General features: G+C 39.7%; 1 protein-coding gene across 5 annotated transcripts in view; it reads left to right on the forward strand.

Moving 5' to 3' along the window:
- The window catches only part of SEPTIN10 (septin 10), a 63,218-nt gene that overhangs the window by 20,580 nt on the left and 27,051 nt on the right, over window positions 1–15,587 (forward strand). For 4 of the 5 annotated variants that reach the window (XR_005592046.1, XM_039518068.1, XM_039518042.1 and 1 more), the window contains exons 5-8: window positions 4,083–4,244; window positions 5,357–5,453; window positions 6,043–6,211; window positions 12,259–12,327. Coding sequence is in view for 4 of the 5 variants with exons in the window: in XM_039518068.1 (XP_039374002.1) it covers window positions 4,083–4,244; window positions 5,357–5,453; window positions 6,043–6,211; window positions 12,259–12,327 (497 nt within the window). In the remaining variant the exon portion in view is untranslated. The remainder of the gene's footprint in view (window positions 1–4,082; window positions 4,245–5,356; window positions 5,454–6,042; window positions 6,212–12,258; window positions 12,328–15,587) is intronic. The other variant, XM_039518053.1, reaches the window with a different exon arrangement.

A 15,587-nucleotide genomic window follows, 5' to 3' on the forward strand; every position in this document is an offset into this window, starting at 1 on the left:
CTTGACTTTAGTAAAGCTTTTGATACTGTCTCGCGTGACCGTCTCATAAACAAACTAGGGAAATACAAGCTAGATGGAGCTACTATAAGGTGGGTGCAAAACTGGTTAGAAAATGGTTCCCAGAGATAGTATCAGAGAGGTAGCCGTGTTAGTCTGGTTCTGTAAAAGCAGCAAAGAATCCTGTGGCACCTTATAGACTAACAGACTAAATTTCCACTCTTGCATCCGACGAAGTGGGCATTCACCCACGAAAGCTCATGCTGCAAAATGTCTGTTAGTCTATAAGGTGCCACAGGATTCTTTGCTGGTTCCCAGAGAGCAGTTATCAGTTATCAGATCTCAGTCATGCTGGAAGGGTGGAACAAGTGGGATCCTGCAGTTCTGTTCTGGGTCCAGTTCTGTTTTGTATCTTCATCAATAATTTAGATAATGGCATAGAGATTACATTATAAAGTTTGCGGCTGATACCAAGCTGGGAGGGGTTGCAAGTGCTTTGGAGGATAGGATTAAAATTCAAAATGATCTGGACAAACTGGAGAAATGGTCTGAAGTTAAATAGGATGAAATTCAATAAGAACAATACTCCACTTAGGAAGGAACAATCAGTTGCACACATACAAAATAGGAAATGACTGCCTAGGAAGGAGTACTGCGGAAAGGGATCTGCGAGTCATAGTGGACCACAAGCTAAAAATGAGTCAACAGTGTAACGCTGTTGCAAAAAAAGCGAACATCATTCTGGGATGTATTAGTAGGAGTGTTGTAAGCAAGACACGAGAAGTAATTCTTCCGCTCTACTCCACGCTGATTAGGCCTCAACTGAAATATTGTGTCCAGTTCTGGTTGCCACATTTCAGGAACATTGTGGACAAATTGGAGAAAATCAAGAGAAGAGCGACAAAAATGATTAAAGCTCTAGAAAACATGATCTATGAGGGAAGATTGAAAAAATTGAGTTTGTTTAATATGGAAAAGCGAAGACAGAGGGGGGGATGTGATTACAGTTTTCAAGTTTGCAAAAGGTTGTTACAAGAAGTAGAGAGAAGAATTGTTCTCCTTAACCTCTGAGGATAAGACAAGAAACAATGGGCTTAAATTGCAGCAGGGCAGTTTAGATTGGACATTGGGAAAAACTTCCCTTCAGGGTGGTTAAGAACTGGAATAAATTGCCTAGGGAGGTTGTGGAATCTCCATCATTGGAGATTTTTAAGAGCAGGTTAGACAAACACCTGTCAGGGATGTTCTAGATGCCATGAGGCAGGGGCTGGACTAGATGACCTCTCAAGATTCCTTCCAGTCCTATGATTCTTGAACATATTTAGCTATTCTGAGGTTAGCTCTCTCTACTACTAAGTATTGTGCTCCCTCCAAACCCTCATAGGTCTTGCTGAGTAGGGTTTAAGACAACTCCAGGTTGGAAGAGGTGACTTGTCTCATAGAAGGAATACTTTCTAGTTAGCATGGCCAGGATAGGGAACCAGTTATGGAGTGGTTCTGGCTTAATTGTCAGACCAAATGTCCACCAAACCACTTAACTACATCCACTGCCACAATGTGAAAGATACCTGCTATTCTTACATTATGAATTAATGTTTGCAGTGGTGGTGTAGCTGTGTTGGTCCCAGGATATGCGGGTGTCAAGATGGGTGAGGTAATACTTTTTATCGGACCAACTTCTGTTGGTGAAAGAGACAAGCTCTGGAGCTCCACAGAGCTCTCCAGGTCACAGAACTCAAAATCTTGTCTCTTTCATCAACAGAAGTTAGTTCAATACAAAATATTACCTCATCCTCCGTGTCTCTCTCATTATAAATTAATGGCCTTCAGAAGCTATACCAGCTGTGTTTTTTAAAAAGAGTGTGTGTGTGTGTGTAAATAACATGGAGCTGTTAGCCGCACTTATTAGGTTGCCCTATACTTCCCATTATAAAACTGTTTTTAGATGTTTTTACCTTTGCCAGACTTTAACGATGTGGGCTGAAATTTTGCATGGTGGGCATCTGACAACCTTTTCTTTGAGAATCTCTAGCAGCCCTATGCTTTGGAGCAGGCAGGGCCGGCTTTAGGCTGATTCGCCCGATTCCCCAGAATCGGGCTCCGTGCCTTAGGCGCCTTTTAAATTTTATTTATTTTTTTACTCACCTGGCAGCGGTCCGCTCTGGGGGTCTTTGGTGGCATTTCGGCGGCGGGGGGTCCTTCGGTGCTGCGGAAGACCTGGAGCGGACCCCCTGCCGCCGAAGTGCCACCGAAGCCCTGGACTGCCGCTGGGTATTTGAATCGGGCCCAGCAGTTACTAAAGCTGACCCTGGGAGCAGGGACTCGAATTTTAGCATGGGGTTGTTTTTTGTATCAAAAATTTGCTTTTTGTTTTCCTTGTGAAAATCTGCCCAAATTTAGCCAAGTGATAAAGCTTTGAAAAAGTATAGTTTACACATGCTCAGTAGAGACTTGCTTGAACTTGGTAACTAAATTCTCCAAAGATTCCATCCATGCTGGTCATGCTGCAGCCTGCGGCTAAGCAGTACTTTCTTTGCAATTGCAGCTCTGGACTGCTGCGGGCTGGGTCTGGGGCCAGGAACTGAGAGCACGGAGCCTCTCTCTCCTGTGCTCTCCCTGACCCCCTTACTGGCTCCCAGGCAACACAGAGGAGAAAATTACCTCGTGTGAATGCAGAGAAGGAAGAGGTGGGACCTGAGAGGGAGTATGGGATATTGTCTGTAAGGGAAATGGGAGGTGTGTGGGGCCTGGGGGCCATTGGGAAGACAGAGATCAGACGAGGAGTGGGTGGCAGACTGGTACTATCTGGACAAGAAGGAGGAGACTGGAAACCAGTGTGGTGGGGAGAGGCAAATATGATTGAGCCAGGGTGCTGGGGGAGAACTGGGACTGACTGGCTAAAGAAACTGGGACAAGACTGTGAGGTGGACACTGAGATTAGAGAAGGAGCTAAGGGAGAGAGACTGGGACTACAAGACGGGGGCTGGGATGACTCCAGGCTGGTGGGATGAGATGAAGAGCTGAGAGAAGGAGAACTGGGACTTTCTGTGGATGGTACATGGCAGAAGGGCCAAATTTGGGGGGAATGGCCAGAAGAGCCTGTGCCCAATATAGTGCACAAGATTCCTGAGTCTCACCATTACTATGCTGTTAGCAAACATCTTTGAAACCGACTGGCAAAATGTCCCATCTCTGTTTAGTGCTGGTCCACATAGAAGATGACAACCTACTGTTGCTCTCAATTACTCCATTAGCTCAAGTGGCTGAGGTCTGTGTGGTGGATCCAAAGAGTCCAAACTTGCTGACGTGGGTTTCAATATGATGTCACATGATGGAGTTTGTTTATCCAATTTTTTATAAGAAATTATGTACAAAAATACCATAAGTTAAAAGCACATTGTTTGCAAAGTCAAGCTCTCAAAATTTAGGAAATGCCAGAATTAAGGTTGCTTGTGCAGTCTTAATTTGTTCTCCCTTGTGCATATGCATTATGATTCAGACTATGATTTTGGCAGGAATGTTTTTAGTAAATTTCTCAGCAGGGCAAAGATAAATATTTGAATCTAACAGCACAGCAGACTTTTAGGGTACCAATAAGCAGAAAACAGCAAATTTGCTGTTTTATAGGCATAGAAAAATAGCTAGAGTACACAGTGTTAATATAATTTTTTCTTAACTTTGGATTTAGGATCTTAGTATAATGTAGCTGGTAACTTTGTGTATGTTACTGTTCCTTTCCTTACGGTCATCTTTGAATGGTGATGGAGGTTTGCTTTCTTTCTAGTGGGATTATAATACCTTTCTTCTACTCACTTTTGTTCTCTGATCAGCTCTGTTTTGGTGGGATTATTAGGTAACACATTACTGCTTGATTATGATGTTTAAAGTATTCACTTTGGAAATGTACACAGTCTTTATTATTAGTTTGGCTTTTGAATGAAACCATTCACATAAGAGTCACTGGAAAGCTTGTTAGAAATTAATTAATTCAGATGTTATGGGAAACTGAATATTTTAACATATAAAACTTACAGGCTTGAAAACAAAGCCTTTACACATCTCATGTTGTTTATATTATTTAATAGGTGAACATTATACCAGTCATAGCCAAAGCAGACACCATTTCTAAAACTGAACTACAGAAGTTTAAAATCAAACTCATGAGTGAATTGGTTAGTAATGGAGTCCAGATATACCAGTTTCCAACAGATGATGAAACCATTTCTAAAATTAATGCCACCATGAATGTAAGTATGTTGCATAATTTGAAAGAATGTTTGATATTCTGGTATTAAAGTATCCTTTTTATCACTTTTCATGCTTTTTCTTGAATGTTCTTCTTGAGGCAATAGGATTTTGTATTTGTAGCAAGTTGGATATTTACATTTGTCTTCTTATGAACTACTTAAGGAAAAATTTAGACACACTCATCTAGTCTGGGTCCCCTCCCGCCCAAAATCCCCCTGTTCTTCTATTGGTTGGTGGTATTCATCACCTTAAACTAAATTTGAGTGAAAACTAGATTTTTCTTTTTGAAGTACTGTCTACGGGGGATCCTGCTGTTGGTGTATATGGATCTTGTATCTGCTGGTCAGAACGTTTGACAAGCAGTGCTGTTGAGGGTTACATGTGTCCAAGGACATAAATGGGTGTGCAGCCTGAGCTATCAGTTGGTTCCCCCGTACCACTTGTGCCAGGGAATCGGAATGCTGTAATGTCTGATACCTGGCATGGATTATTCTGACAGAAAAGAATTCCTAGTTTTGTGGAAAGCTTTGTGTTACTCTAATAACTTTCTTCCCAGTTAGCAGTACTTCAGGTTTAGTTGTGGAGCAGTCATTCAGTGCTGAGGCAACATTTCCTGCCTCATGGCTGGCTGAGCTTGTGGCATGGGCAAGATATCAGGCCTCATGCCCTGCACTTCCTGTAATGGCCTCATGTCTCTCACTGGTGGATGCTGAAGATGCCTGTTCGGCTTTGAGGAGGTCTGTATCCCAGATAGAGCAACTGTCTGCTGGCCTTTTCCAATAGAAATTGACGCATGAGGGACAACTACCTCAAACTTCATTTATTGTAGCAATCTATGAAGACTGTATTGGATTTGAGAATTAGGAGTCCTTGTGACATGTGCAGCCCTGCGTTGAAGCTCCAAAGTCCCTTAGTGCACTAGCAGGCCAGGATTTGAATAGCTATTGCTCTTTTTAAATGGATTCGCTATGTGAAACTGACTTGTAGTTATAATATGTTTATTTGTCTCCAAATGCTTGTTGTTTCTCTGATTTAATTTTCAAGTGGTGTTTTCTAGTTCGTATGTAAGGATACTGGGAAATAAGACTGAATTGTTCTGACTGTTTTACAGGGACATTTACCATTTGCTGTAGTGGGGAGTATGGAGGAAATGAAGGTTGGAAACAAAATGGTGAAAGCTCGACAGTACCCTTGGGGCATTGTACAAGGTAAAATCTGAATTTTGAATAGTATTTTTCACAAGTATGTGAATGTTGTTTTCATTATAAAACCCATTCAAGTTGCAGAAGTGTTTATGTTTTGATATTAAGTGGGCTGATGCTGGCTTCTGATGCCAGATTGATAGGCTAACTGATCCAAAACATTCATGGCTTGATCTTCCAGGTCCCATCAACACAGATGAGATTTATGAGTGCTGAGCATCTCAGAAAATCAGGCCATTAGATCCTGGATGTGGTGATTAGTTATGTTGTTGCATTGTAAAGGTGCAGCTGGCATTACCAAATGTTACAAGGCTATTATATCAGAACAGAGGAGAAAGAAAGTGATTTCTTTTGTAGATTCAAATAGGGAGTCATGAAAAGAAAAATAATGGAACCTGATAAACAATGTTTATAGTTAATGCTTGAATTATGTATCAAAAATCATGAGGCAGCAACAAAAGAAACTAGGGACATTTTACCCCCAAAAAACTTAACCAATTGAATAGAAAATACCAAGGTTATTCAAAATACGGTTCTACTGTATAGTCATTTGTATATCATGGATGAATATTATTATTATTATTTACTTGAATAGTGGAAAATGAGAACCACTGTGACTTTGTAAAGCTTCGTGAGATGCTTATTTGCACAAATATGGAAGACCTGAGAGAACAGACTCACGCACGGCATTATGAGCTGTATAGACGCTGCAAACTGGAAGAGATGGGCTTCAGAGACACAGGCCCTGAAAACAAACCAGTCAGGTAAGGGGGTGAATCCTTTAGCTTGAATGTTGATTTCATTCATTCCTTCCATTATGATCCCTAATCCTTTATAGTCTGAGGGACAGGATGAAAAATTATATTCTTTAACCCACCACTAGAAACAAATAGTGCTGTCTGAAGGAAATATCAGTAATACATGGAAATTGTAATATTTTTATCTAGTCATCATCACCGTATAGTATATGTGTGATGTGACTATTTTAGAGGAGTACAGACTATTTCTGTATTTCTCATAGATCACAGATGCTTTGTTCCAAAACTGAGGATTTTGATTTATTTCTTGCAAAAACGTATTTGGCAGCCCATGTTCTTCTACATATATGTACTCTATTCTCTATTCTTTTTTCTTGCCTTTGAAACTAATTCCAGCATAACCTTGCTTTTTCTTATACTTCCAACAACTTTGCTGTTTTGTCTCATCTGTTAGTGATATCTGATGTAGAAGTGGTAGTGTGGTTGGACTCCATGGTCAGAAATAATTGAATAAATAACTTCAATCCTATAAAATCACTGGCACTACTTTTAACTTTTTACATTTCTTTACCCATAAAGATTAGAAATTAGTTCATGCCACAAAAAATCTCCAAATAGCCTGCCATAGAATTAAGGGGGATTCCAAAAGTTCTCATGAAAAGCAAAAAGAAAAAGCTTACTTGTTAAACAGGCTTTTTTTGTATAATCGCACTTTGCACAGCAAATCCTCATAATTCCTATTTCCCAATTTTTCTGTCTTTTTTAACTTTCTGAACGTTTTTTCTTTATGTAGCCTCTTCTTTCTACATGTATGACTGCTTCATTTGTACGTGCACATTGCGTGTTAGAATTCTTCCAGAAATAGACTTCTGAACTACCAATTTTTCTCTCCTCCCAGTCTATAATTAGTAGTCGAATTCTATTGAGAATGGAAATCTGTGAAGTGCCAATTTACTGCTGTGCAGTAGTGGTGGCCAACTCTGGGATGGAATATACATAAAAAACAGCAAAATATCCTGGAACTTAAAAATGTTTCTAATGCTCTGACTCATCATTATTTGATATTTTTATATCTGCCCATCTTTACCCAGTTATTACTAATACTAAAAAGTAACGCATGTTCCAACTAGTTTTAGAATAGTTTTTCTATTTGCGTAAATTTTTAGCTTTCATCTTTATCTCCAAGAAGAAGCTACAGAGCTGCAGCAACAGATATAAACTGCAGAATGTTAATGTTTAGGACAACACGGTTTTTGGCATTGATTAAATGAATACCTGGTTTTAGCATTATTCTGTCAAGTGAGCTTATTTAACACATGATCATGCTGGACATGAGAGCACTTTCCAAAAGGTCTAAAGACCTTCAGAAAACCTCTCTAGCAACCAGGTGGTAATGTAAAACATCAACTACCATGAGAGAAATCGGAATGTCATTGCACATGTATAGAATATTTGATTAGATAATCTTGAGTTGTCCCTCAATCAGGACACTATGTAGTGAATTAGATCATTCTTGACCAAACCTAACAGGAAGCATATGAGCTTTCCATAAGTAGAAAACTAAGGGTCAGATCCAAAGCTCACTGAAGTCAGTGGAAGTCTTTCCATTTGCTTTTACTTCATGGGCTTTAGGTCAGGCTTTAAATGCATTGGTAGCTGAATAATTCTTCCTTCAAATGGGGAAATTGTTCATGTAAATGGCAAAAGGTCTTAGCTGGCATTAAGAGACAAGTTCAGTGATACCACTGTATTGCAACTGACAAATCTAGTTTCAGCTGCTATTGGAAATGGCCATAGTCAGCATCATAAATGTGTTGACTGCAGTACTGTCTACCTTTTCTTAATGTTGGTGTTCATATAGCTGCAATTTCTTCAGCAAAATGCATATGGCATCTAAACTAAAGCTTCAGGCGGCTTTAAACTTTAAATTATTTCCAGGCCTAAAGTTGCAGCGTTATACCTATATGTTTTAACATTCTACTCCCTGGATGTTGATTGGAATTGGATTCTCTGACAAGAAATCAGAATGATAGAAAGCTATAACTGCCATTGGTGTGCAGCTGTATTGGGGGCCTATTGAGTAGCTAGCCTACTGAGAACCCTGCGATTGATGGCAAGCATACTCTTTTGTGAGAGATGAATTAGATATGCTTACCCACAACTATTGAAGGCACCGTTGTTTTTTTTAAGGAGGGAAATAGGTACAGTAAAATAATTTAAAGAGAGGAATTAACTAACTAATTTATTGTGACAAAAATAGGCAAGCGGGATCTGCATGCAATTTTCCCTGTGTTCTGTACCACAGTGAGAATTACATTGATGCCTAAAAGAGAAGGCACTTGGTTTGTCTGAAGGAAAATTTACATAACTTTATAATGAGAAGAGAGAATTCAGAGGATTCATTTGATATACAGTCTACCCAAAAATGTAACATTATCCATAAAATATTTGAATAATATGCTGGCTTTCCTGCATCAAGAGCTTTGTGGTATTGCACGTATGTCATTTTGATGATTTAATAAATACCCTCATATAGTTTCCACTAATTAATGATTGATAATTCATTTTGAATTTAATTTGAGTCCAAAACTGTTCCTTTTGCAGGGCAACAGCAATAGGTCTTGTATTGTCAGGACTGCTGATGAGGTCATAGGCAGAGAAAACCATAATTGGTTTTCATAAATTGTCTAGTATGAAAAACTATGTTGATAAGTGTCCATTGCATGTACAGCAGTGGAATTATTATTGTGCCCCAAAGCATGCTAGGTCCTCTCAGAAAACCTGGAAAGAAATGGTCCCAATTCCAAATTGAAAAGTTAGAAACATACTTAATGTACAAGTGGGTGTAACAAGGAATAGGGATGGGAGAGCAAAGATAACAATTTTTCGTGGTTAAATAGGCCAATAAATATAGTAGTCCTCCTAATCTAATGTCCTCTGTGAGTTTGCTTAGTAATAAGAACAGTTAACTGTTGTTTATTTGTAGCTGCATTCCAGACTTTTTTTGTTTATAATGGAATTCTAACAAACCACTATATCCTAATCCCCACAGGATTTAAATGGCGCTGGTTGTGATTTAGATTGTATTAATCTGAATTAAGGATGTCTACCCAACAAATCTTATACATGTGCTTTGTAAAAGAATACTTGTATGAAAAGAGGGATCAGCTGAATTACATAGGATCACGATGAGAGGCCCTATCGCAAAAGGGTATTATTAAGTGTAGTGATGTATACTAAACAAACATCAGTCTAAACAGATGTGTGGTATACAGTTTTAGAAACTAGACTTTATCATCTAACACTTTGCGGGGTGTATGGTTCATCACTTGAAGTCAAACATAGCTGGTTTGGTCATGTGGTTAGAACTCTTGTTTACTAGCCCTGAAAAGAGCCAACCTGTTACCAGTCTGGAAATCAAGTTGTTGAAGGATTTAGAATTTAAAAGTTAGAGTGGAGGAGAGGAGACGTTGAGAGAGAGAGATAATTGTATGGTAGCTCTTTGAAGAGAATAAATGATTGAGTAGATCTGCAAGCTGCAGTTTAAAAGTCCAGAAATCTGATACTACTTGTATCATGTACTTAAATTATGTAGGTTTTTCTTTAAGATGAGTGTCTTTCTGTTTGCTTCCAGTCATAATCAGTCAGAGCCTGATTCTGACAGGTGTAGAGCACCTGCAACTTTCTTGGATTAAAAGTTGTGGTAGTCAGCCCCCCATTTATGTATGGCCATTAATGCAGAAAGTATACTGACCAGAGCTATTGGAACCTTTAATGTTAAATTACTATCCTAACGCTCATTTACCACTTAGGCCTAGTCTACACTGCGGGGGGGGGGGAGGGGGTGGAGGAGGGAAATCAACCTAAGATACACAACTTCAGCTACGAGAATAGCGTAGCTGAAGTCGACGTATCTTAGGTCGACTTACCTTGCGTCCTCACAGCGTGGGGTCGACTGCCGCCGCTCCTCTATCAACTCTGCTTCCGCCTCTTGCCGCGGTGGAGTACAGGAGTCAATGGCAGAGCGATCGTGAATCGATTTATCGCGTCTACACTAGACACGATAAATCGATCCCCGATAGATCGATCACTACCCGCTGACATGCCCTTAAACAAATGATCATTACCTGTACCTCATCAATTTGTAGGAAATCTATGAGTGGAATTCTATTATACTGTGTCCTGATCCAGCAGAAGTGTTTGTTCCTCTCTTCTCTCCTCTGCTGTAGATAGAAGTGTGTGCAGGCAGAGTCCAGAGTGAAGTGACTCCTGGCTGGTGCCTCCCTGAGTCTTTCCTTTGGTTCCTACCTTGGCAGGTGGTAGGAGGCTAGCTGACAGCTAATAAGCATCCCTCCTGCAGTCCACTGCTTGCTGACCCAATGCTATGTTAGGGCCTACTCCAGGATATTTCCTAAATTCTTTCCTTAGGAGATGTTTATCCTCTGGTGGAAGAAAACTGACTGTCACAGGAGCATTGAAAATATATGCTACTAGTCTGCATAGATGGGGAAAGATACCTACAGCTTGTAAAATGGATGTTTGTTTACTTTCTTTGATTGAAGTTAATCTTTTTTTAGTCTGTATTTTTCCGCATTCACAACATGTGGGTCTCACAAGCTTCCCAGCCAATTTTCTTTTAAAGGGAACAGAATGCCCAAAATTGGAGCAACCAGTTATTCCTTGGGTTAATCATCCTTTTTTAAGCCATGGTGTCAGATTACATTTTAAATTCTTCAGAGCAGGCACTTGTCCTTGTTCTGTGGGTTTTCAGAGAAGGGCAACAAGAGTGATTAGGAGCATGAAAAAGTTCTTCATGTGAAGAAAGATTAGGATTGTTTACCATAAAAAGAAGATGAATAAAAAGGGACATTATAAAAGTATAGAGAAAGTTGACTGGTAGATTCTGTTGTCCCAGGCCATAACATAAGAACAAGGGGAAATTAAGTGACGTTAATAGCCGACAAAATCAAAACTGATAAAATGAAGTATTTTTCCCCCCACAATGCTTAGATGGTGTAACTCATTAAAACAGGATGTCTTTGCAGTCAGAAATTAGTGAGGTTCAAAGAGGGTTTGGATGTTTGGATGTTCTTGCTAACCATATAGAGCAGTGGTTTTCAACCTGTGATCTGCAGACCCCTGGATGTCTGCAAACCGTTTTAAGATTTCCAAAGATGTCTGCACCTCTATTTGAAATTTTTTAGGGTCCATAAATGAAAAAAGTTTGAAAACCACTGATACGGAGTTTACAGTTAGTGCTTAAAAAAAAAAAAAAAAGGTGTTGGAAGGGATATAAAACCTCTTGTGTCAGGGTTTAAACCAATCTCTAACTACTAGGGATTAGGATTACACTGTCATGGAAGCCAGACTCTCCCTCAGCTGCCGACTGTGGGGTTTCTTGCACCTTCTCCTGAAGTATCTGGTGCTGATCACCTCATAGATGGGATACTGGACTGGATGGATCATAGGTCTGATCCACTATGGGGAATTCCTATATCCCATCTTTTGTTTAAAGTGCTATGCTGTGTGTGTATATATAAAGAATAAAAACAATAAAATCATGACAGCCATTATCGCTAAAAGGATCTTGAACCCCATCCTTAACCAGTCATTTAGATACAGGTTGCCTCTTGTTCAAGCCTTTATTCGGGTAAATGCCTAGGTACGTTCTGAAAGTCCGCTATTGTCAAATTTAGGAAACCTCTGGGATAGTGAGTCTGAGTCAAAGAATTCCCTGAAAACACCTCGCCACCATCTTCAGAATTTAAATCTTGAGACTGTTAACTGTAGTGCCTTAACTCCTGTTGAGTTTTTATACTGAAGAGTTCTAAAGCTTTTCTGTCAAATGGAGGATTTTATTAATAGAATATATCTGAGGAGTAAGCTACCTGAATCACTCTTAAGGTAGGTTATTTGGATCATTCTCTTTATATTTCTATCAACTTGTAAATTTGATCTTTGTGAGATGAAATATTTAGTGTCCTACTAAGCCTGCTTAAATTAAGCTCATTGAACATGAGCAAAACTTGATTGATTTGCACCTTTGTTTTTAGGGTCCCCCTACTAAAGGGTTACACAGATAGCAAAAAGTCTATATCTCACAGCCACGCTTCTGTAGAAAGGTAGGTAGTAGTGCTATAGTGAAGTATGTGAAGTGTGTTAGTAAAATATTAAAAATTATTTACCTTATTTGTATGTAAATGCCTTTGTCACAAACTCCCTTCCCCCAGCAACCCCTCTTACAGAAAGGGTGATAATATCCCTGTATTAGATTTTCATTTTAAAGCTGGAGTGCATTATACGAAGCATGTCAGAGCCAGTGTTGTGTACATTTTGAAAAGCATTTAATTGACCACAGTATACACAATTCATTAGATATGTATAGTGCCCACTTAAACTCTGATGGACTATAAACCACTCTTAAAATAAAGCACTTTTTAGATCATTGTTCTGCTGACATTAAACATTGTGGGGAGGGTTGAAGTTATTACATGTTCTGTTTTTGTCATTGTGATTTGCAAAACAATACTATATTTTAGAAACAAACAGAAAAAAGAACAAAAAACAGTGCTTTTATAAGTGATTATTTGGTAAATCTGGTATCTTCAAGGCAGACTTCTTTGTGTGAACTTCATGGATGCATGCCATTTTAGCCAGTATGTTTCTCTGCAGAACTATTCCTATAAATATGATTTTCAACATATATCTAAGTGAATGAATTTCTAGGAAAGGTGCCTTAATTTCTCTATTTCTTTTAATTTGAAAGAAGATAGTGACAACTTACTCATTAAGATCTTGCGGTGATGATTTTTATTTTTAAAGAAGTGACCTGGTCTCGTCTCATAAAATTGTTGATGTTCATTTGGTTGAAAACACACAGTACCTAGGGCAGATCTACGCTACAGCAGGGATCAACGCTCTGAGGTTGATCCATCGGCAGTCGATTTAGCGGGTCTAGTAAAGACCTGCCAAATCACCTGCAGATCGCTCTCCAGTCAACCCCAGTACTCTACGCCTGACAAGAAGAGTGAGGTAAGTGTAAACCGCGCGGTAACTTGACCTAAGGTACGTCGACTCCAGCTACGTTATTCACGTAGCTGGAGTTGCGTAGCGTAGGTCGACTTACCACATTAGTGTAGACATAGCGTGAGATACTTTTGTCACAATCCTTGTAAGTTACTGTATCCCACATTGGGAGAGGAAAAGAGGAAGGAAAGTAGCGTTGTCACAGTGATTAATTTACCAATGGTGCCAAACTCTTACCTGGTAGTGAATTGGGGAGAGCTTTAGAGTAAGAAGAGGTGAATCAACTCCCTCTGCCATTACCCCACTGAAAGGATGTTGCAGTCCCACCACCCAACAGTCAATGAGTCAGTAAGCAACAAAGTGCTGAATGTGTGGAGGAAAAAAAGTAGTGAAGGAACTACATCTGATTTAATAACTGAAACATTCAGCAACAAGACTTTCATAGAAGGATGAAAGAAAGAAGTGGAGTGAATAGACTGTCAGCACCGGTGATGTCATACTTCCTGTTACGTTGACTCAGAATGGATTGATATTTAGGAATGGGGAGCTTTCCTGCCGCTGTTATAGAATTAAGTACAAATAACAAGAGGTGAAACTGTTTCAGTTTATTGTAACATCTACATCAGCAAGTTCTGAATCAGGAAAACTAAGAACTTTTTATACTGAAGATTACTTTGAGTGGTAACAACTGAACAGGATTTAAATCTGTTAATGTGCCAAAAAGGAAGAACATAAGTTAATGAATAAAAAGATGTTGATGCAGTGTTTCAACAGCCTGGAAGGAAGCCATGAACTTTGCTCTTGATAGCTGAGGAAAGATGCCAGATACAGCTAGAAAAGAGAACAAGAATATTAAAGAAGGCAAACAGGGCACATGTAACACCAGAACAGAGAGGGACATCATTGCCAACATTACGACTTTGTCATGGTTATTTTTAGTAAAAGTCACTAACAGGTTGTGGACAGTAAATTCACGGAGGCCTGTAACCTGTCTTGATTTTTACTAAAAATAATGGGGAGGTCTGACATGGGGAGTGACTGAAGCCCAAGCCCCAGGGACAGGGAGGATGAGAGTCTAAGGGTACGTCTTCACTACCCGCCGTATCGGCAGGTAGCAATCGATTTCTCGGGGATCGATATATTGCGTCTCATCTAGACGCGATATATCGATCCCTGAACGCGCTCATGTCGACTCCGTAACTCCACCAACCCGAACAGCGGTAGCGGAGTCGACATGAGGAGCCGCGGACATCGATCCCGCGCCGTGAGGACAGTAGGTAATTCGATATAAGATACTTCGACTTCAGCTACGTTATTCACGTAGCTGAAATTGCTTATCTTATATCGATTTTCCCCCATAGTGTAGACCTGCCCTAAGCCCCACTGTGGAAGAGGGGGACTCCAGCATCCACTGCCATGGTGGCTGACAGTGCTGGGGCCCCTGCTTCCTGCAGTGGCTCAGAGCTGCGGGCTCCCCCAGCAGCTGACAGCTGCAGCCCTGCTGCCCCAGGGCACATGGCTGAAGTGGAAAATGTCACTGAGGTCTCTGAAAGTCATGTAATCCGTGACCTTCATGACGCAGTCTTATCCTTACTCATTGCTAATACTTTGAAGATCCTTTTATTAAACTACTCATCAGCATTATTTCCTGTAAGAGACAGGCCCAGGTCCTCAGCTGGTGTAAAATAAATCGACTTATCTATACCAGCTGAGGGTCTGGCCCACAAACTCAATTATCGTAGACTTTGCTGTCTTACAAAACATTTATTCAGATATTTTTTGGAAAGAGCATTTTTCATCCAAGCGTGACAAAGCATTTCTCAAAGATAGGTAGGTTATCCTCTTTTTAAGATGGGAACTGAGGTGTGGATACAGGAATAAAACAACATGATCTGTTTAACAGTTTTGTTGTTGATACCCTGCTTCTGTGTTTTGTGTCTAGGTGTTTGCTTGATAGCCTGAACTATTGTTTTTGTTACCCGCTTAATAATTTCAAAGACCAGTATAGTACGCTTTAAATGTGTTAGCTTCTGTGAAGAAACTAATTTTTTTAAAACCATACTAACAAAAATGTTTTTGTTAAGGAAATTCAGACTTTTCAAGAAATAAGCCTATATTGTGGATATCAAAGTACTTGTAAAATCAGATATCACTTTTAGCCACATGACTATCCCAGATATTCAATTTTGAAATCACATAAAGAATCCTATATATTTTGTTTGAGGGTCACATTATTTCCCTTCATTCAGGTTGAGCCTTCTTACTTCACTTATTTCCCCAAGGATAGCTTTTTATAGGGCATAATCAATCTAACAGCTGTTATGTGCCAAGTAGCATCTTGGATGAAACATTTCAG

Source organism: Mauremys reevesii, linkage group 1 (genome assembly GCF_016161935.1).
Source record: "Mauremys reevesii isolate NIE-2019 linkage group 1, ASM1616193v1, whole genome shotgun sequence".
Classification (NCBI taxonomy): Eukaryota; Metazoa; Chordata; order Testudines; family Geoemydidae; genus Mauremys; species Mauremys reevesii.